Source organism: Callospermophilus lateralis, chromosome 19 (assembly GCF_048772815.1).
Source record: "Callospermophilus lateralis isolate mCalLat2 chromosome 19, mCalLat2.hap1, whole genome shotgun sequence".
Taxonomy (NCBI): Eukaryota; Metazoa; Chordata; class Mammalia; order Rodentia; family Sciuridae; genus Callospermophilus; species Callospermophilus lateralis.
This window is the reverse complement of record NC_135323.1, coordinates 14,475,810-14,497,521: the sequence shown is the minus strand read 5'-3', so window position 1 is coordinate 14,497,521 and position 21,712 is coordinate 14,475,810. Positions and strand designations below refer to the sequence as shown.

The 21,712-nt window shown below is 37.6% G+C and overlaps 1 protein-coding gene across 1 annotated transcript in view; it reads left to right on the top strand.

The window, feature by feature from the left end:
• The window catches only part of Dnah3 (dynein axonemal heavy chain 3), a 153,790-nt gene that overhangs the window by 91,543 nt on the left and 40,535 nt on the right, over positions 1-21,712 (top strand). Inside the window, exons 40-43 of the mRNA XM_076840105.2 lie at positions 1,509-1,754; positions 13,049-13,152; positions 15,007-15,301; positions 17,589-17,768. Of these exons, the coding sequence (XP_076696220.1) occupies positions 1,509-1,754; positions 13,049-13,152; positions 15,007-15,301; positions 17,589-17,768 (825 nt within the window). The remainder of the gene's footprint in view (positions 1-1,508; positions 1,755-13,048; positions 13,153-15,006; positions 15,302-17,588; positions 17,769-21,712) is intronic.

The following is a 21,712-nucleotide window of genomic DNA, read 5'->3' as shown; positions in this document are numbered from 1 at the left end:
AAGATTAACATTAAACTGAGATGAGTGATGGGAGGGAAAGGGAGAGAGAAGGGAAATTGCATGGAAACGGAAGGAAACCTTCATTGTTATACGAAATCACATATATGAGGTTGTGAGGGGAAAGTGGGGGAAGGGAGAGAACTGAACAACAACAGATGAGGTAGAGAGGGAAGATGGGAGGGGACGGGAGGGGGGATAGTAGGGGATAGGAAAGGCAGCAGAATACAACAGTCACTAATATGGCATTATGTAAACATTATGAATGTGTAATTGATGTGATTCTGCAATTTGTATTTGGGGTAAAAATGGAAGTGCATAACTCACTTGAATCAAATGTATGAAAGATGAAAAAAATAAAATAAAAAATTTAAAGCTTTTTATGTATCAAAAGGCATTATTGACAGATTTAAAAGACAACCTACATAGAATGGAAGAAAATATTTACAAATCATATATCTGATAAAGGATTAATGTCCAGAGTACAGAGAGAACCACTAAAATTCAACATAAAAATACAAACAACTTAATTAAAAGGATAAAAAACTTGAGTAGACATTTCTCCAGAGAAGACATATAAAAGACTGATAACCACCTGAAAAGGGTCAACTTCAATAATAATTAAAGAAATACAAAAATCATACCCATTAGGATGACTACAATAAAAGACACAGAAAATAGCAACTATTGGCAGGGGTGTAGAGAAATTGGAACACTCATGTACTGTTGGTGGGAATTTAACATAGTATCCTGCCATTGAAAATAATTTGGTGGTTTCTCAAAAAAAGTAAACATAGAATTACCATATGATCCATATTTTTCACTTATGGGTATATTCCCAAAATAATCGAAAGCAGGTGCTCAAATAGATATTTGTATACCCATGCTTATAGCAACATTATTCACGATATCCAAAGGGTAGGAGCAACTCAAATGTCCATCAGCAGATGAATGGATAAACAAACTATGGGATAATCGTATGACCTAGAATTCTTCCTCAAAAGGAAGAAAATTCTGACAAGTTGTACAACATGGATGAACCCTTGAAAACATTATGCTAAGTGAAATAAACCAGTAACAAAATGACTGTATGATTCCACTCCTCTGATGTACCTAGAGTTGTCAAACTTACAGAGACAGAAAGTAGACTGCTGCTCATGTGAGGGGTGGAAGGGAGATGGGAGGGCAAGTTACTGTTTAATGGGTTCAGAGCCTCCATTCTGCAAGATGAGTTCTGCATATCAGTGGCTCGATGGTTGTTCAATATGAATTACTTAAGGCCACCAAACTGTACACTTGCAAATGGTAAAGATTTTATGTTCTGCATATTTTACCATGATAAAAACTGTGTATGGTCAAGGATATGGAATGTGATGGGCACTCAGCCAATATGAATCACCTCCCCAGGTCCTTTTCTAGCCCAAACCTGTTAGTTTACATCTTTCATATCCATGGTACTCTGTGCCAGTCTTGAGCTTCCTTTTTTTTTTTTTCTTATTCTTTCCTTTTAGATGAAATCAGAGAAATTGATAAGGAGGACTCCGAATTATTTGAAAGCCTATCAAGTCAACAGGTCTTCCTCTGGCTACAAGGACTATTCCTCTTTTCCTTGGTGTGGACAGTGGCCGGCACCATCAATGCGGACAGCAGAAAGAAATTTGATCAGTATTTCCGCAACCTGATCATGGGCATGGATGATAAACATCCAAGGCCCAAAAGTGTCAAACTCACCAAAAACAACATCTTTCCAGATAGAGGTAACTCAGTACTTATTTGTTATTCCTGTTATAATAGTTTTAAGCATGTGTCCCAAACCCAACCAAAATGCATGAATCATGTGAGACCCCTTATCTTATAAAAGCTTAAGGAAGGTTCTATAGTCTTGTGAGTGGGTTCATTTCTCCAGGGCTGGTCCAGATATGTAAGAGGCAGGTGGTCCTGATATCATCGACTTCTAGGATATTAAACTGCTTCTTAAATTAAGAAAAAGTAATGTGACAGCTTGTGTTGGTTTTGTTTGGGGAGGGATTACCCATAATTTCCTAATAGAATGAGAAGTTTCTACACTTTTGTTTTCTTACACTTGTCTATTCCTCTCCTCTTGTGTTTGCATACTTCATGTCATGGTAATTATGGAATTATTTCTCTTAATTTTTGTCATTGTAATCTAGTATATTCAGATATTTCCAATTTTGGTATATAATCTTCAAAATGATAATTTTAATGGCTATAAGTATTCTATGTGTGTGACATCATGTACCAAAAGAAAGATGTTTCTTTTAAGTAGATTTTATTGCTTTTTTCCCGACCATCCAAGTAATACATTATACAGAGTTTAGAAAATGCAGAGAGGAAATAGAAAAAAGTTAAGATCAATAGGAATTCCATCATCCAGAAATGTCACTGTGTGTGTATGTGTGTTTAGTTTTTTTCTGTATTTCTACAACATAAGGAAGATCATACTATAAATACTTTCCAAAAAGCTTTACTTTTTATGGCTGTAAAAAAGAGCATATAAAGAGCTATGAGGAAACTCCCAGGACTGACAGTAATGTGTATATTAAGAGAACTGGTTTACATAGTATTTTCAAAATCTTAGAGAATGTAGGCTTAAGAGGTAGGCATTTTATTATATGTTAGTTTAAGGTCAAAAGGAAAAACATAAACAAATCCTGAATCTTTGAATCATAGTTAATGATATACATGCTGAAATCTTTACAGGGAAGTATAGAGGTGGGCTTTAATTTATTTTGAAATGTTTCAAAAAATATAAGATGGATTAATGAGTAGATAAAGGGACAAAGAGGAATGTGATAAAACAAGAAAAGCAAATGGTAAACTCTAAGAGGTAGTTATCCGGTGCTCACTGTACAATGTTTTCAGTGTTTATGTATTTTTTATATTTTTCATGATAATAAAACAATGAATGAGCAAATAGGTTCCCTGCCCTGTACCCTACACTCTCACCTGTATACCTGGCACATTTCACATAATGCATGATTACCTATTAGCCTAATTGCATGGAGGCCCCATACATTTCCATCAGTTGGGTGGTAGTATATTCATTCACTCTTGGTTTTGGATGGTTTATTTTTATCTTAGTAAAATACAAATGACATAGAGTTTACCATTTTAATAATTTGAAATTCAGTGGCAGTAAGAACATTCCCATTGTTATGCAACCATAACCACCATCCAAATCCAGAACTTTTTCATTTTCCCAAACTGAAATTTCATCACCATTAAACAATGATTTCCCATTGCCTCTTCCTCCTTTTCCTTGCAACAATGGCTCTACTTTCTGTCACCAAATGTTAGATTACATTGGGTACCTCATCTCAGCGGAATCATATGGTCTATGTCCTTTAGTAACTGCTTATTTCATTTAGCATAATGTCCTCAGTGTTCATCCGAATTGTAGTACATGTTCTTTAAAGACCTAATACTATTCCATTAGATAATATACCACTTGTTCACTTCTGATATATAAGAAAGCAATTGAGTTTTGTATTTTAATCTTGTATCCTGCAGACTTTGCTATAATCACTAATAAGTTCCAGGAATTTTTTATTGATTCTTTAGGATTTCCTGCATACTTATGTCATCTAAAATACAGTATTGTTTCTTCCTTCATGTTATTTTATTTCCTTTTCTTCTCTTATTCCATTAGCTATGATTTTTAGTATGCTTTTGAATAGGTATGATAAGTGAAGACATCATTATTTTGTGCCCAATCTTAAAGGAAAGCTGCTCAATTTTTGACTCTTATCTGTGGTGCTATCTGTTCAGTTTGTGGATATTCTTTATCAAATTGAGGAACGTCCCTCTTCTCGTCTCTTTCTAGTTTACTAAGATGAATGCTTGGGTTATTGATTTTAGATGTTTATCCCTTTCTAATAAATGTAATTAACACTATAAATTTCCCTCCAAACATTATGTTCACTTTATCTCACAGATCTTGAAATGTCATATTTTTCAGTTCACAATATTTTCAAATTTCTCTTGAGACTTTCTGGATTTGTATATCATTTTGAAGTGTGTCATTGAATCCCAGAGTATTTGGGGAGTTTCCAGTCATCTTTCTCTTATTTCTCTTAGTATAATTCCATTGGTTTGATAGCATACATTGTATGATCTCTGTTCTTTTAAATGTGTTGAAGTGTTTTATAGCTAAAAATGTGGGCTCTCTTGGTGAATGCTCTATGTGAAGAGAAGTGAATGCTCCATGAGAAGAATGCATAGTCTGCTATCGTCAGATGGAATAATCTGTAATGTAGATCCAATGGATCAATGATGGTGCCGTTCAATTTAACTGTAGTCTCACTCATTCTCTTACCGTCAATTACTGATAGAGGGACATCAAAATGTCCAACTATAATATTGAGTTTGTTTGTTTCTTTCTGAAGCACTATCCATTTTGCCTCATGTACTTTGTCTTTCTGTTTACATTTGAAATGTGATAGAATCTAATCTAAATTTCTTCTTTTTAGTGGTGCTGAATTTTTTTTATGTAGCAGTAGTTTGTTTTCCAGTATGCTCCTTATTTAATGTTCTTTTGTAGGTTTTGTTTTTATTTTGACAGACTATGTTTAGATGTTAGTTTTCCTTTCATTTACTCCACTTAGGATTTGATCCATTCTTTTAGGCAGCAAGGAAAATTTTTATTCTTTGGCTTTCATCTCTATATTCTCCCCCCCCCCATATCTATCTATCTCTCTCTCTCTCTCTCTCTCTCTCTCTCTCTCTCTCTCTCTCTCTCTCTTTCGTGTGTGTGTGTGTGTGTGTGTGTGCATTTGCTCTTTCTAGTTGGGCTTTACATTTTGGCATAAGTCACCACAATTTCGTTTCTCCACTGTCTCTATTAATTTTAATTCTGCTTTTATATCTTTTGTTTTCTTGCTATCCTTTTTTTAGTGTAACAATTAAAAGCACAGGCTAGGGAATGAAAGTGTCAGAGCTGGAGTCCTGGCTTCAACACTGAACCAGGTGGGTGAACTTGAACAAATTCCCTTAATTCCTCTCAGTTTCCACAATTGTAAAATGTGGATAATAATAATAGACCATATTCATGGTGTTCTTGGAAAGATTAATTACAAAAATACTTAGGATAGACATGAAGGAAAATGGATATTGCTTTATGTTGAAGGCATTAAGTTAATATTATCAATTTCTATTTATTATTGTTATCATCATCACTCTTAGATCATCCATCTCATTTTTTCTCATCTTGCCATTTCATTTCAACCTATTTTCTTCTTATGGCTTTTTTTCCCTCCTATTTCATAAGAAATGATGTTTTGGGGGTATTTATTTTATTTTTTTTCACCTTATTGAAAATATCAAACAGTTTCCCAAAACTAGTTTCCAGTTCCACATTAAGCAAGTTTAAAGAGATAACTCTCCAGGCTAATTTCCATATTATGTTCCTTTGTAATGCAATAGTTTTTCACTGGTTACATTTTTCGTTTGTTTTCTTTTGTTTTCTCCATCCTTCAAGATCAGTCTGTGCTCTGTGTCTACAAAGATGGTGCTTGAATTGCCCTTGACCCTACTCTTGGCCCACTTTGTGATGACATCTTTTCTTCTCTCTTGCAGTGACATGCACAGCTCCCACTCAATTTCTAGGTAACCTTCCCCTCTAACATGTCTTGTCTACTGTGAGGATTGCATTACCTTCTTCCATACCTTACTCAACTGAAGTAGCATTAAAAAAAAAAACAACCATAATTTCCAGCATGCATTATTATTATTAAGCATTATATATATTTTATTATATATTAAGCATTATATATTATTGGTATGGCCTAATAATGGGGGGAAAAGAGTGTGAAGAGACAGTTCTTCCAGAATAGTAGCTGGCATGCAGATGAACAGCTGCCTAATTTTCTGTGTATATGTTACCTGTTCCTCTACGTTTGGGGCAGCCATGGGGGAAATACCCAGTGGACTCTTGTGACTTTTTCTCTTTGTTTTTAATATTTTTTAATTGTGTATGGACTCAATGCCTTTATTCATTTTTGTGTGGTGCTAGGATCGAACCCAGTGTCTCACACTTGGCAGGCAAGTGCTCTACCACTGAGCGACCACGCCAGCCCCTCTCGGATCTTTCTTCATACAATTCCTTGACTGATTTCTGTGTTAGCTTTCCATTACTTAACAAATACCTGAAATAATAAAGTATTTTTTAAGAAAGAAAAGTTTTATTTTGGCTCAAGATTTTAGAATTTTCAATCCATAGTCAGTGGGCTCCGTTGCTTTGGGGCCTGTGCTAAAGTACACTATCAGGGCAGGGAGTTCATGATAGAGCAAAGCTACTCATTCATGGCAGTAGGAAACAAAGAGTAAGTAAAAGAAGCACTGGGGCCCTTCAAGAGCATGGCCTAACTTCCTCCCAGAAGGCACTGCCTCCTGATGGTTCCACCACCAACCAATAAGGCCAAGAACTAAGGACTAGGCCTTCAGCACACGGTTCTCAGGGGGACATTCATCCAAACCATAGCATTTTCTCAGCCCAGCTCTTCTGCTTTCTACTTAGAGGAGATTCTGCCCAGATTCTTTCCAGTTTTTGTTTATAATAACATCGTTCTTCTTTTTTCTCCTATTGCAAGTATTTTAGTGAGAAAATTGGGAAGCTCCTAACCAGAACCCACTTGACTAAAAAGATCTGCTTTATAGGGCTGAGAATGCAGTCTCTTTACGTAACAGCTTTATTGAGATATATTTTACATACCATAAAACCCACCCACTTAAGTCTACAAATCAATGATTTTTAGTAAATTTACCCAGCTGTGTACCCATTGCTATAATCCAGGTTTAGAATGTTTGGAAAGCCCCAGTAAAACCCTTCATGAATACTTTAAATTAACTGCAGATCCTTTGTTAGTCCCAGCCTCTGTATAGATTTGTCTTTTCTAGATATTTCATCTACATGGAATTAATTAATATATGACCTCCTGTGTGTGGCTTTGATTGCACTTTCCTAAATCATTGTTAAACTTTTAAAAAATATTTTCTTAGTTGTCATTTTTTATTTTATTTATTTATATGTGATGCTGAAAATCAAACCCAGTGCCTCACATGTGCTAGGCAAGTGCTTTACCACTGAGCTATAACCCCAGCCCCATTGTTAAACTCTTAAAATCTCTCTCTCTCTCTTATTTTTTTTTTTTTTTAGCTTTTCCACAAGGGCCTATAGTTAAATTTTAAATGTGAAAGTCAGGAAAGCCTTCCCTAATTTCATGGGATGTTGTTTTCTGAGCTTTTCATGATGCAGGAGTCTTGTGGGGTAGATGGATCTCTCAGGTAAATGATGGAAAAACTGCAGTGGGGAGTATGCTCCAAGGAAAGCCAGCAGTTTGGGGGACTCTCTCAAGGTTGGATTGTATCATCTGTCATGGATCCTTATTGGTCAACCACAGATTTATTTTTCTCTTTATTCACCAGTTGACCTCTGAAAAGTCTTTTTGTCTCAATCGAAAAGTTTGCCTCATTCTCCAAGTAGAGGCAAGGATAAAAGAGCTGGGGTGAAGGAGATAATAGAAATCATTTATCTTTTAGGATTTCTACTCTTCCTTCTTCTCCCCTTCCCACCCTTGTACTTGAATTAGTCCAGAGTTACAAACACAATGCAGAGAAAACAAGAACCATTATTCTGATGAGAACTAAAGAGACCTAGAGCTAAATGTTACCAGTTGCCTCTCTGTGTGCCTGGAGCTATGATAAATGCTTGACACATATATTTTATTCACTCTCCATAGTGATTTTCTAAATTCTACATATAATCAGTCCCATTTTACAGATGTGAAAATGGTAAACTTGGCCAAGGTCACATGGCTGGTAAATCCACTTGCCATAGTTAATTTAAATATTTTCTTTGTCCTAAATGTTACTGAATCAAGCCACAAATTAGCTCCAGCTCAATATCATCAAGGAAGGGGGAAAGTGCTTCATTGATTCATGCTTTTAGAGTCCCTCTTCTTTCTTGTAAAAATTATTTTATCAAAGAAAAATAATTGAAAAGTATATTTTGTTTCTACTACCCTATTTCGGTTCTCAAAAATACTTTGTTGTTTATTAACCTGCTTTCATCTTCTTATATCATTGCCATAATGGCATATACCCATGTTTATCTGACATTGCTTCTTAAAAACATTTTCTATGTTAATGTTAGTTTTTGTAAATGATCATTTTAATGACTGAAAAACATTCCATCCATCTCATAAGACAAATTTTTACTGATCTCCCAATGTAGAACATGTAAGTTATTTCTTTGCCATCACAGATGGTGTTGAATACTCATGTATACAGATTATTTTTATTGTGAATTGTTTCCTTGTGATAAATCTCCGGAAACGGGATTTCTGTCTTAGAGTAGAGGACATTTTTAGCTCTGTAAGCATAGTGCCAGATTGCTTTCTAAAAGTGTACCAGATTGACTTCTAGGTAAAGCTGCAGAGTGACGTAGAATAACAGAAGCTCCCTTCTTTTATACCTAATTGAATTGACAACAAATCGATCCTAAAAATTCCCCAGAAATAAGCAAATAAATTATGGACAGAGAGAAAAAAAACTGGTGTATGATGCATCTCTCAGTTCAGAACCTGCCACCTCAATGAACTGCTAATGGTATTGTAGAAAGGAAAACAGGTGGATTGTTCTCACTGGCAATCACCAACATGGAGGACAGAGAACTGTGACGGTGATGGGCAGCTACAAGAGATCTGAGAGAACCCTCAATCACAGAAGCCCCTGCATGATGCTGTAGCACCTCAGTGGAGCCAGAAAAACTACTACGATTTGCATCTTTCAGAATCATGGGCTGGATGGGGATGAGAGTTCAATCCCACAGGAGTGGAGCACATGTTGCTAGCTAGGATGGGGTGAGATGGGTTCACAGTTTAGGGAAGTTGACCAAATTTCAGAGAAAGAATGAAGAGCCCAAATGTCCCAGGAATAGCAACTCTTTTTACTCAATCCTTGCAGCCTGAGGCTAGGTAAAAGAAAGCCACATGCTGGTGCTTGAACTGTGGCCAAGAAATAGCTAAGATAATCTGGTCCCAGATATTGTTGGGTAAACATAGGAAGAATATACCTGATTATATCCAAGTAAGAAAGGTATGGCATTTGTGCAAATGAAAGAGACAGAGAGAATGTCTAATAGAAAAAATAATCCAAAGACCAATAGAATTGAGGAAGGGAGTAGGGGGAAAGAGAAGGAAAGGGAAAGGGGAGTACTAGGGAAAGAAATGGAGCATATTATGTGAACATGTGAATATGTCACAATGAACCCAGTTTTATATATAGTTATAATTAAAACATAATTTAAGGAAATATAACCCAAGAAACAGAAAATATTTCCTGTTGACTAGTATGGGATACTGATAAAAAGATAGGTATGCAGATTAACTGGATAGAATTGAAAATTTAAAAACCCTCATATTTATTTGACTTGAATTTTGACAATGGTACCTAGATAATTAAATGGGAAAAGAATAATCTGTTCAACAAAAGATGCTAGAAACTGAATTACACATGTAAAGGAATGAATTTGGACCTCTACTTCACATCAAGACCAAAAATGTATTCAAAATATACCAAAGGCATATATCTAAGGGTTAAAGCTATGCAATTCTTAGAAGTAAACAGATGCAAATTTTTGCAACTTTAAATTAGGCAGTGATTTCTTAGGACACTAAAATCAACATCAAGAAAGAAAAAAATAGACAAAGCAGACACCATCAAAATTAGGAACTTTTGTATTTCAAAGAAAAATTTCAAATAAAAAGATAATCAAGAATGGGTGATTTTTATATCAAATTCTGTATCTTATGAGGGATTCATATGTAGACTATACAAAGAAGTACTTCAACTTGAAAAGACAAATAACCCAACTTGAAAATGGGCAAAGTACCTGAATTGACAATTCTCCAAGGAAGACATATAAGGGGCCAATAAACACATGGCAAGATGCTCAACATTATTAACTATCAGGAATGTTCAAATTAAACTAAAATGAGTTACTACTTCACAACAGCTCGGATGGGTATAATAAAAAGATGGAAAACAAGTGTTGGCGAGGACATAAGAAAACTGGAACCCTCTCATACTATAATGGGGATTTAAAGTGGTGCAGCAATCTTGGAAAAGAGCACTTGGCATTTTCTCAAAAATTAAACAGAATCCAAATGTCCACCAACTGATAAATGGTTAAATAAGATATAGCCATATAATGGAGTACTGCTTGGCAATTATAAGTAGTGAAGTGTTGTATATATGCTACAACTTGGATGAACCTTAAAAACATTATGATAAGTGAAAGAAGCCAGTCACAAAAAGAGCGCATGCTGTGTGATCTATTTATATTAAATGTACAGAACAGGTAAATTTATAAGGACTGAAAGTAGATGAAGTGGTTGTCTAGTGCAGGGCAGCAGAGGATAGTGACATGGCTTCCCAGAGGCAAAGCCTCTCAGCCAGCCTACCTGCCCAAGTCAAGAACAGGTGGGCCAGCTTCCTGGAGCCCTACATTGCCTGGAGGGGCTGAGGCTCAACTCTCATCCCACGACCTCAACTCCTGCTTCCTGACTTGCCACAAGAACATGGAAGTGGGGAAGACTTGTCACGAATTGACCGATAATGGGTAGTACATTTCCAAACCCTAATTAGCATAAGTTTGGACCAATAGCATTGGTAGTTTTTTCAAACCCTAATTAGTGAAAGTTTGGACCAATAGCAGTAATCCAAGTGCTATATAAACCTCTAGCCTAGCACATTTGGGATGCAAAAGGGTGCTATCATATCCCTCTTTCTCCTGCCAGAATTCTGTTTCTGTTCCTCAATAATTTCTACTCTCAAACACTCGCTCATCCTGGTCTGTGGATTTCATTCTTCAAATTCACAAAACACGAATCAAGGAAGAAGAAATTGATGATGAGCCCCTGGGGTCTGCTGTGACACTAGAGGGTGTGCCCCACATTTTTCAGCTACCCAGACCTATAGTTTATGCAGATCCACCTGCCAGTGGAAGCAGAAACTCAAGTTTCATCTCAAAACTCCATTGATGGCTGAGAATTATGAGGTTTCTTTTTGATGCGGTGAAGAATTCTAACATGTATTATGGTCATTATCTCACAACTCTTTGGATATTTATCATACCCCACATACAGAAACTTTTAGTAAACCATTGAATTCTATATTTGAAAGAGTTCAATTACATGGTATGTGAATTATGTTTCAATAAAGCACAGAAAATTTTGTAAGGAGTGATAAAAGAGGAACTGAAGAATCAAAGAACGTGAGAATCAAATAATACTGTTAAGTAAACTATATCCAGTGAGAAATAAAATGTACAAAGTTAGGCTTCTAATAAATGGCTTAGGGGGAAAGTTTGATATAATTATATATGCTATAGAAGAAAATGATAAAAACAGTGAAACAGACTATGGTCAATATGGAAATGAAAAAAATGTTAATTCCTAAAGTTGCAAACACAATAATTACAACAGACACTATATACAAAGAGATAAATGCAAAAACTTTTCCTAAAATGAAGAACTACTTCTATAAATTATAGGGGTTTGCTGCATTCTAAGAAAAACTGATACAGAATAATTGGCTAAAAAGACAACTTAATTAAATTATAAGATTTTTCAGGTTAAAATAGATTTCATCAGGCAACTAGATTTTAAAAAAGAGTCAAAGAAAAATATTTGACAGGCCTCAACTTCTGCTCATAATTTAAAATGCAACAAAACAGAATGAATTATGCAAAATTAAGAAAGAAAATGTGATATGAATATTACTCTCAGCCAAATCTCTGTTAAAATATAACAGCAGCAGACAGAATTCTCAAACGTGTAAAGACTGAGAGAAGTGAGCAGCCATAAGCCTCTTATTGAAAAAAAAGTTAAATCAACCAACTAAAGAATTAGTCAAAACAAAGAACTCTGAAATGTTCCTGTTAAAAGATGTGATTCTGAGCACTGAATTATTTAAAGACTGTATAGATCTAAAACTAAGGAATGGCAGAATTAAGATTGCAATCAAAACATGAATGTTGTAAACCCTGACAAAGAAGAAATTGTGCATGAATAATAAGAGCCAGGGAAGGAGAGGATGAAGGAAGAGGGAATGTTAACTACCTCTCATTTCATAAAGGAATGGATGAAACAGGCCTAAAAATTGACTATGATGTCAGGATTTGCTTTTAAAAAGTTCAGACCAAGAAAGAAGGGAAGAAGGGAAGAGAAAAGGTGATGAGGAAGGCAGATGAATATGGTGGCCCTTGGTAAAGTGGAAATGGATGAGGCAAGAATTGCAAAACATTAATCACTGAAACAGGAGGATGACACTTGATGGTGTATTACACCATTCTCTTTATTTTCGTGCATTTCAATTTTTTCACAATAAAAATGTAAAACACAAAGTAACAAAATCAGAGTAGATGATTTTTTAAAAGCATAATGAATTTAACTCTGCAAAGGTTTGAAAATTATTTTTTTAATTAAGAAACACCTTTTAGGAATTGATATCCTGATAGTGAATAATGATGTGTCTTAAGTTCAATGGAGGCATCTTTTTTATTCCAATATTTTCCTCTTCTAGATTTAAGTGAAATTAAATTTCTCATCTTTATTTAAAATTTTGTCATGTTTCCATGTTTATAAAATACTTCCCTCTCATCTTTCTGTCCTTCCCTCTTCAACATGTTAGTGTGCCTAAGAAGAGAGCCAAAGGGTTGCCATGAAGAGTTATTTCTGGATATGGAATTTGGAATGATTTATTGCCTTTTTAATTTTCGTTTTTAGTCCTTGCTATTTATATTATTAAAAATAATTTAGTAACTTGCATGGTCAACACTTATTTTTAAATAAAATCACCATTCTTTAAAAAGTGTTGCTTTAGTTTGTACAGGTGACAGCAATGTGTAAGTCTGACCACAGTTATGCCAACACTGGTGTTACACATTTTGATTGTTATAGCTGAGGTACATCGAAATGGGATATGGGAATCCTTGGTAAACTAATATCCTGTTCTCTTTCTTTGGATCCAGGAAGCATCTATGATTTTTATTTCTTCAAACAAGGTAGTGGACATTGGGAAGTCTGGACAGAGTACATCACCAAACAGGAGGAAATTATCCCTGCTGGTGCAAAGGTAAAAGAAAAGCATTGGTTGTAGAATTGTGGCTTCCCGAATTACCCAGATATCCTCCTGGGTAGAGGAATTAGCAGTTCTTTGTGGGCATTTTTTAAAGTTTCTTTCAATAAAAGATTCCAACATGAGCTGCATCAAGCTTCAAGAAAGCACAGACTTTAGAATCAGAGAGACCCATGTTCCTTACTCAGCCTTCACTCTCTGCCTCCCTTTATTCAACCATAAAATGGAATAAAAAGAAACATTTAAATAATTGCAAAGTTTGAAGGCAACATACATGAGCATGTGGCACATACTAGGGGTTAGATGAATATTTGTTGCTATTCTCATTATTGTTGTTACCAATAATCCCATGTGGTTCACCTCTTAGTCACCTAAGCCCCCACAAAATATCTTTGAAACTTTCAGAAAGAGATTTTCGATTTTCTTGATCAGCAGAAAAGTAGTTTCTCATTAATAGATTTTTTTTCTAGGTAATAGGTAATTCACCTATAACCCTGTTCATTTCATGCCTTTTGAAACTTTGTATAGATGTGCACTTTCATGCCTGTTGGTGGCATCTAGTGGGTATAATTTATCTTTCTGGGGTGAGTGCAGATCTTTCAGACCCTGGGTGCAATGGTGGGCAGTGGATGGGAAACTGGGAACATGGACAACCCAGGTAGAAGCCAAGTGGGACCAACCACACTCAATGTGTTCAGGATGCCTTAAGTGGGCGAGTGTGTGCCGGCTTCAGGACAGAGCTTGGGTACCTGAACTCTAGGGATTTGAAATCTAGCTGAATTTATATAGACAAGAGTCCAGTGTAGAAAATAATTTCAATTCTTCTGGTAATTTTCCCTTGTCAAACTACTGATGTAGTCCCTGAAAATAAAATATTATGAAACCCAACTTGTTTTAAATTTCCAGTCTTGATTGCAAAATAGGCATTGAGCTTTACTTTCTAGCTAAGTAGCTTCCACCCAGTTAGCCAGCTTTCTTGGACTTCAATTTTTTCATCTACATTATTATAACCCCTGCCTCAAGAGGGTTATATGGGAGGATTTCTGCCAGTAATGCAGACAAGATATCCAGAGTTTAACCCCTGTGATTTCTCTTCTCCACTATAACCACCTTGCCCCATATTCTCCTTTTCCTTTGGCCAAATTGCTTCTCAAAAGAAGCAAAGATTTTTGTCTACAAAGGCTTCCAAATTGCATAGACTTGGGTGGCATAAGTCTAAACTAGTTTGGCTTTGACACAAACCACAGTGTGACAGGTACTCCTCAGAGTCATATGCAAAGCAGCCCAAGCCATGAATCCCTCTCAGCCCAGACATACAAACAGACTTTCATGTATAATATGCATCTCCCTGCCTACTCTTCTGCCCCCATGGAGGGACGAGATTGGTCAAATGACCAATGACGAGGTTCAGGCTCAGAGAAGCTAAGCTGAGGGTAAGATGTTCTTCCCAAAGAAACAGGGATTCCAGGAGCCCAAGATGGATCCCTTAGACTCCACTTGGGACTTTGCAGTCTTTGAAGTCACACAAGCTGGGGTCTGAATCCCTGCATTTCTACTTACTGTGTTACTTGGGCAAATTACAAAGGGTTCTTGGGCCTCAGTTTCATTGTCTACAAAACAAGGACAATAATTCTCATCTTTACATGCATGGTCTCATTTAAATCTCAAACCAACCCTGTGTATTATCCCTCTTTCAAAGATGAAGGGATGGAGGACACTGAAGAGGTTAAATACTCACTCAGGGTCATAAAGATACTAAGGACAGAGCTAAAATTCAAACCCAGGTCCTAGCATGCCAAGTCTCAGCCCCCTGGACCTGGGGCCCAGATTCTCCCTGTCTTTGTGGTACAGGTCTCAGAACTCATCATCCCCACAATGGAGACGGCTCGGCAGTCCTTCTTCTTGAAAACCTACCTGCACCATGAAATTCCAACACTGTTTGTGGGTCCTACCGGCACTGGCAAATCAGCCATCACAAACAACTTCCTCCTTCACCTTCCCAAAAATACCTACCTGCCCAACTTTATCAATTTCTCTGCCAGAACTTCAGCCAATCAAACCCAGGACATCATCATGTCCAAGCTGGATCGACGGCGGAAGGGCCTTTTTGGGCCTCCCATGGGGAAGAAAGCAGTGGTGTTTGTGGGTAAGGACATGTCCGGGTTCTTCCTCCCCAGGCGGCAGCAAACCAGAGCGTCCCCTTGAGGGGCCGCTGTAGGGTCTTTTGACTTTCTCTAGAAGATAAAAATTTCTAGTTTGTATAATTTAGTATTCCCTCCATTCCCTTCCTCTCTCCTTCCCTCCTTCCCACCTTCCTCCCCTCCATGAGTAGTCTTAGAAGGAACTGTGGTGTTTGCCCTCTGACATCTCTAGAAGCGATATACACTTTGAGACAAAACCCTTGTCCAATTTTGTATCAGATTACTTATGTTACCGGTAAATGTCAAGTAAATATTTGTGAAATAAGAACACTGAATTTTCTCAGGGCTTTACCTCTTTACAAAACTCTTTCATTTATTTTATTTGAGCCTTATAACCCTGTGAAGTTATTAATCATCATCATAATTTTACTTGAGTTAATTGAGGCTCCAAGGGGTTAAATTTCCTGTTCAGGATCAAACGTCTAAAAAATTCTGGAGCCATGGTACAAACCCAGGTTTCTTGGTGCCTAACACATTTTTGTCTGACTGCTGATTCATAAGGTTCTAGAATACCATACTCTTCTGGATTATCCTCTCTAAACTCACATTGCGTGTATTTATATTCTTGTCAACTAACATCAATTCCTTAAAGGACAGAGATCCTTTTTCTTTTCCTTCTTCTTTTTCTTGTTTTTGGGTTCTGGGAATGGAACCCAGGGCCTCGTGCATGCTAGGCAAGTGCTTTTCCACTGAACTACATCCCTAGCCCCTTTCTTATTTTTCCTTTCTTTCTTTCATGTATCTCAGTCTCCCTCCCTAATTTTTGGGGGGGTTACTAGAGATTTAATGCTGGGGAGCTTTATCACTGAGCCATATCCTGAGCCTTTTTTACTTTATTTTACTTTTTTATTTTGAGACAGGATCTCACTGAGTTTCTTAGAGCCTTTCTAAGTTGCCAAGGATGGCCTCAAGCTTGCAATCCGTGTGTGCTGTGGTGCCCAATTTCTCCCTCCCTATTTCTTTTGAGGGGTACTGGGAATTGAACTTGGGGACACTCAACCACTGAGCCACATCCCCAGCCCTTTTTTTGTACTTTTTCTTAGATAGGTCTCACTGAATTGCTTGGTGCCTCGCTTTTTTGCTGAGGCTGGCTTTGAACTCATAATCCTTCTGCCTCAGCCTCCTCAGCCTCCCAAGCCACTGGGATTACAGGTGTGTGCCACCACACAAGGCTCTCCCTGTTTTTATTATGTATCCAAAAACAGTTTAAGCTTTGCACCTAAACATATCTGGGTTCAAATATCACTTTTTAACTAGGCGTAGTATAACTTAAGCTCTCTGACCCTAATCAGTTCCTTACTATTAATGTAGAGGTAATACTATCTTCCTTTAAAGTCGTTATTTAGATTAGATGAGATCATGAATGTAAAATTCCTAAAACATTACCTGTCACAATTGGGCATTCTACCAATGTTTTTTGAGGAAACATTTAAAAAGCTTCTGTCTTACTGAGTGGCTCCTGTGTGCCAGGATTGAGCAGCATGCTATTGGAGGAAATGTCATCCCTGCCCTTACAGAAGCCTGTAGTCTACTCTTGCTATTTTGGTTCACTCATCAAAAAATCTTTGCTCCCATTGGAGTTCAACTATTATTACCTATTGGTTAAATTAAGTTCTCTATTGGGGACTGTGTTGTAACTCAGTGGTGAAGTGTGTGCTTAGAATGTACAAGACCCTGGGTTCAATTCCCAGCACCACCACCAAATATATATATATATATATATATATATATATATATATATATATATACTGGGCATGGTGGTGACTGCCTGTCCCAGCTACTTGGGAAGCTGAGGCAGGAGAATTGTTGAGTCCAGAATTTGAAGGCCATGCAGGACCACATAGCAAGATCCTATCTCAAAATCAAAACAAAACAAAACAATCAAAAAACCTGTTGGCTGGGAGTTTGACTATCTTCCTTACCTTCATATCTCCAGCAATTAACAAAATATAGTAGGCAATCAATATATTTTGGTTGAGAAAAATTAAATACCTTGTTGCTGATGCCAGTTCTATAACCACAATGGGCAGAAATTTCAACAAGGCAGGAGAGTCCAGAACACAGGAAACCCCTTCCCATCTGGCCTGGATGTCCAGTGACCCTGCCCTGCCTGGAGGGGGAATTGGACAGCTGGGCATCAATTTTTCTATGGAGGGAATTGTCATCTGTCACCTCCTGTAAGAGAAGAGGACCCACAGACTTAATAATATGCGGCTGTGCTTCCTTCTACAGATGACCTCAACATGCCGGCCAAAGAGGTGTATGGGGCCCAGCCCCCCATCGAGCTCCTGAGACAGTGGATTGACCACGGTTACTGGTTTGACAAGAAAGACACAACCAGGCTGGACATTGTGGATGTGCTGCTTGTGACAGCCATGGGTCCTCCTGGAGGAGGAAGGAATGATATCACTGGTATGTGAAGAGAGGAGCTCATTCCTTCCCCCACTCCACAGTAGAGCTGGGCTGCTTGCCTGGAGGATTGGTACGGGGCACTGTGCCCTGGGAGAGCAGGGAGCACACAGCTGGAGGGGTTTGGGTCAGCTCTAGACTTTATATTGTGAGAAGTAGGATGTGTGAGATAGGATGGGAAATGACAACAGGAAGTCATCCCTAGTTGCTAGAGAGATAGAAGGTGTCATATGATAGGGATAATTCAGCATATGGAAAGCTCCAGGAGGGGAGGCCAGATACGACATCAACAAGGAATGCATGACAGAGTCCCCTTTTGGAATTGTTGTAGTTCTTCAGGTTGCCAAGACACAAATCTAAACAAAGTGGCCAAAGCAAAATATATAATAGTAATAGCAGATAAATAGTAAAATTTCCCCATCATCTAACAGTTCAGAAATCATCTTCAGGTTCCACTTGATCCATCCACTTCTATGTTTCTGTACTTTGATGGCCATCTTTGGTTAAGAATTTCATTCCATTTCTGGATTTGGATTCTGTGACTTTGGACAAATCTCTCTTCTCTGGCTCGAGGCTTTCTTATCTGTAAAATAAGGGAAATGGAGAGGATGATCTCATCTGAGTGCCCAGACCACCACCTTCCACCTCCAGAGTAGAGTTGAGGTACACTTTTGCTTTGGGTTTAGCTATGGTGGGATCTAAGGAACCTGGCACCCACAAACTCAGCACTGCTCTCACCAGTGAGAAGGAAGGCGCTTGGTGTGTTACTTTTTTCTATTTAAGATTTAGCTGTTCAAAAAGGAATGTGTTTCCATCCCACATAGCAGCAGACAGTTTTCAGCTATGATCTTTGGGAAAAAACCAATAATGAAGCCCAATGTCCAGCACTGGCCAAGAACACATTTGTAGTCAATGAAATTAGGCATATTAATTGGCCACAGTGAGGGTATCCTCGTAGCAGGGAGACCTGTGGGGGTGCCTGGTGAGAGGGCGCTAAGCAGGCTTGAGGGCAGTAGGGAAGCAGGGACCCTATTCTGGGTTGGTACTCCCTGGAAGTGAACACAATCTGATGAGTATCTTAACAATTCTGATGTAAGAATCAGGAGGAATGAAGACGAGGTAGAGCTGTCACTTGGTGAAGAAACTGAGCCATTTCAGCTGTGAGGGAGGAGGTTTGGCCACGTCCCTGGTTGGCAGAGCAGTCTTGTCTCTATCATACCACCCAGTCGTGGAGCAATCACACCAGGTGCTGATTGTTGAAGAAGTTGTGTTCAGCAGAGAACCAGCTGTCTAGCTGAGAATTAGCTGGGGCTGAGATGGGGAAACTGAGGATTGAGGCAACATAGTACAGTATTGAGAGCACCTTTGGCATGGGTCTGTGTTCGTATAACACTGAGCAAACATAAATCAACATTAAGTACTATTTTTATCCCTTCATCAAAAGGTTAAGTGACTTCCTCAGGTTCACGGCTAACAACGGTCCCACGTCAATAATACATAAAATATTATTCTATTCCCTTTAAAAAAGCAAAACCTACATATGTCAGTGTATATATGTGCAGACAGATAATATCTTTTGTGTGTATGTTGTGTATACACATGCAAACTATAAATTTACACATCTACATGTGAAAAACTAAGGAAGAATTTTGAGGAAATGACAGCAACGGCAACTCAGGTTTTGGATCTTCCCAAATCCCCACACAAATAACTAGATAACAGAACCTTTAACTGATAAAAGGAAAATTCTTTTTTTTTTAAAGAGAGAGAGAAAGAGAGAGAGAGAGAGAGAGAGAAAGAGAAGAGAGAGAATTTTTTTAATATTTATTTTTCAGTTTTCGGTGGACACAACATCTTTTATTTTATGTGGTGTTGAGGATTGAACCTAGCACCCTGCGCATGCCAGGCGAGCGTGTTACCACTTGAGCCACATCCCCAGCCCAAAAGGAAAATTCTTACCAACATACAAGAACACAGAAACTATTATATCCATAAGCACTTTCTTAGAAATCTCCTTGATGATGGTGCTCAAACAATCAAAATATTACAGAGAGATCAATGAAACCACTGGGAATTAAGCATAAAACATAGGATTACTTGTTCAACTAAGACTAAATGGGAGAGATTATAATATTTTTGGGAGAGATTCCAGGATTCAGTGATATAGATACAGAACAATCTAAAATGGAGGGGTCATTGGGAGAAAGCATACAAAAATTTATCATAAATGGCATTGGTGCCTGGCGCAGTGGCACATGCCTGGAATCCCAATGGCTCTGGATGCTGAGGCAGGAGGATCTCAAGTTCGAAGCCAGCCTCAGCCACTTAGTGAGGTGCTAAGCAACTCAGTGAGACCCTGTCGCTAAATAAAATACAAAAAACAGGCTGAGAATGTAGCTCAGTGGTTAAGTGTCCCAAGTTCAATCCTTAATACAAAAAAAGAAAATAACTGGCAGTGGTACTATATTTCTTATTCTAAGGGCATTATGTATGCCAAGTGAGATCATACAAATGAGTAATAATGCAGTTTTCTATTTCTCTTATCCCTTGTGTCCTGGAGTCTCAGCACAGAAGGGGAAAAAGATCAAGATGTAATAGACAAGTAGTTAAGTCAATGCCCTGTGGTCTTAGACTTGAGCTAGAAATGCAGTAATAATTCATCAGGTCCCATGATAGCCACTGAAAAGGTCTAGGAATAATGATGAACTCACTAACAACAAGCAGGCTTACCACCCAGATTGCCATCTTGAAATCCAATTTCCTACTAAAAGAAACCAGGATTTTTTTTTTTTTTTTTTTTTTTTTTTGTAGAAATGACTGATTGTTTGTTTGGGTCAGGAAACATATGATATAAGCCTGTCACTTCTTGATATACCAGATAGTGAGAAAGCTATCTGAGACTACTAGAGGTATGTCAGAAGGACTCAGTAGCCAACAGAAAGAGGCCCTCACTGACCAAAGATAAGAACATTTCAACTTCAACAGTGATGATGATTTCAATGTATTGATGTTTGCCAAAATATGTTTTAATCCATGAAAGCATAATCAATCATCATAATCAGAGGTGATCAACTTCAGAAGTTGATAGGGAACAACTCATTGTGTTTACAACTGATAAACAGAATCAAGCATTTACACTCCTCCCCACCACTCCCCCCCCCCCTGTACTGGGGATTGAGTTGACAGTGCTCTACCACTGAGCTACAGCCTCAGTCTTTTTTTGTTAATCATTTGTCATTTATTTTTATAATAATTTTTATTTTTTCTAAGTAGTTATACATGATAGTAGAATGTATTTTGACATATTATACATATATGGAGTATAACTGCTTGTTCTTCTGGTTATATCTGATGTAGAATTACGTTGATTGTGTATGCACTCAGGATAGTATTATCTGATTCATTCTACCATCTTTCCTATTCCCATTCCCCCTCCCGTTTCTTCATTCCCCTTTGTCTAATCCACAGTACTTCTATTCTTCCCTAACCACCCCCCCACACACACCTTATTGAGAATTAGCATCTGCCTATCACAGAAAATATTTGGACTTTGATGTTTTGGGAATGGCTTATTTCACTTAGTATGATATTCTCCAGTTCTATTAATTTACTGACAAATGACAGGGTCTTGCTGAATTGCTAAGGCTGACCTGGAACTTGCAGTCTTCCTGGGTCACTGGGAGTACAGGTGTACACCACATTATCCTTTTTCATATGATACGTACCACTATATAACCATATAGTAAATGAGGAAATTGTCTCTATAGAAAAGGGGATGTGGCTCAGTAGTAGAATGTTTGCCTAATATGCATAAGGCCCTAGATTTGATCCCCAGTACTGCAAAAATAAAACATTTTTAAAAATGAAAACAGAAATAACTCAAAACATCAGTTTGCAGTCCTCTGTGAATTGATGGATCTAGCCATTGAGCACAAGTAGCTACCAGC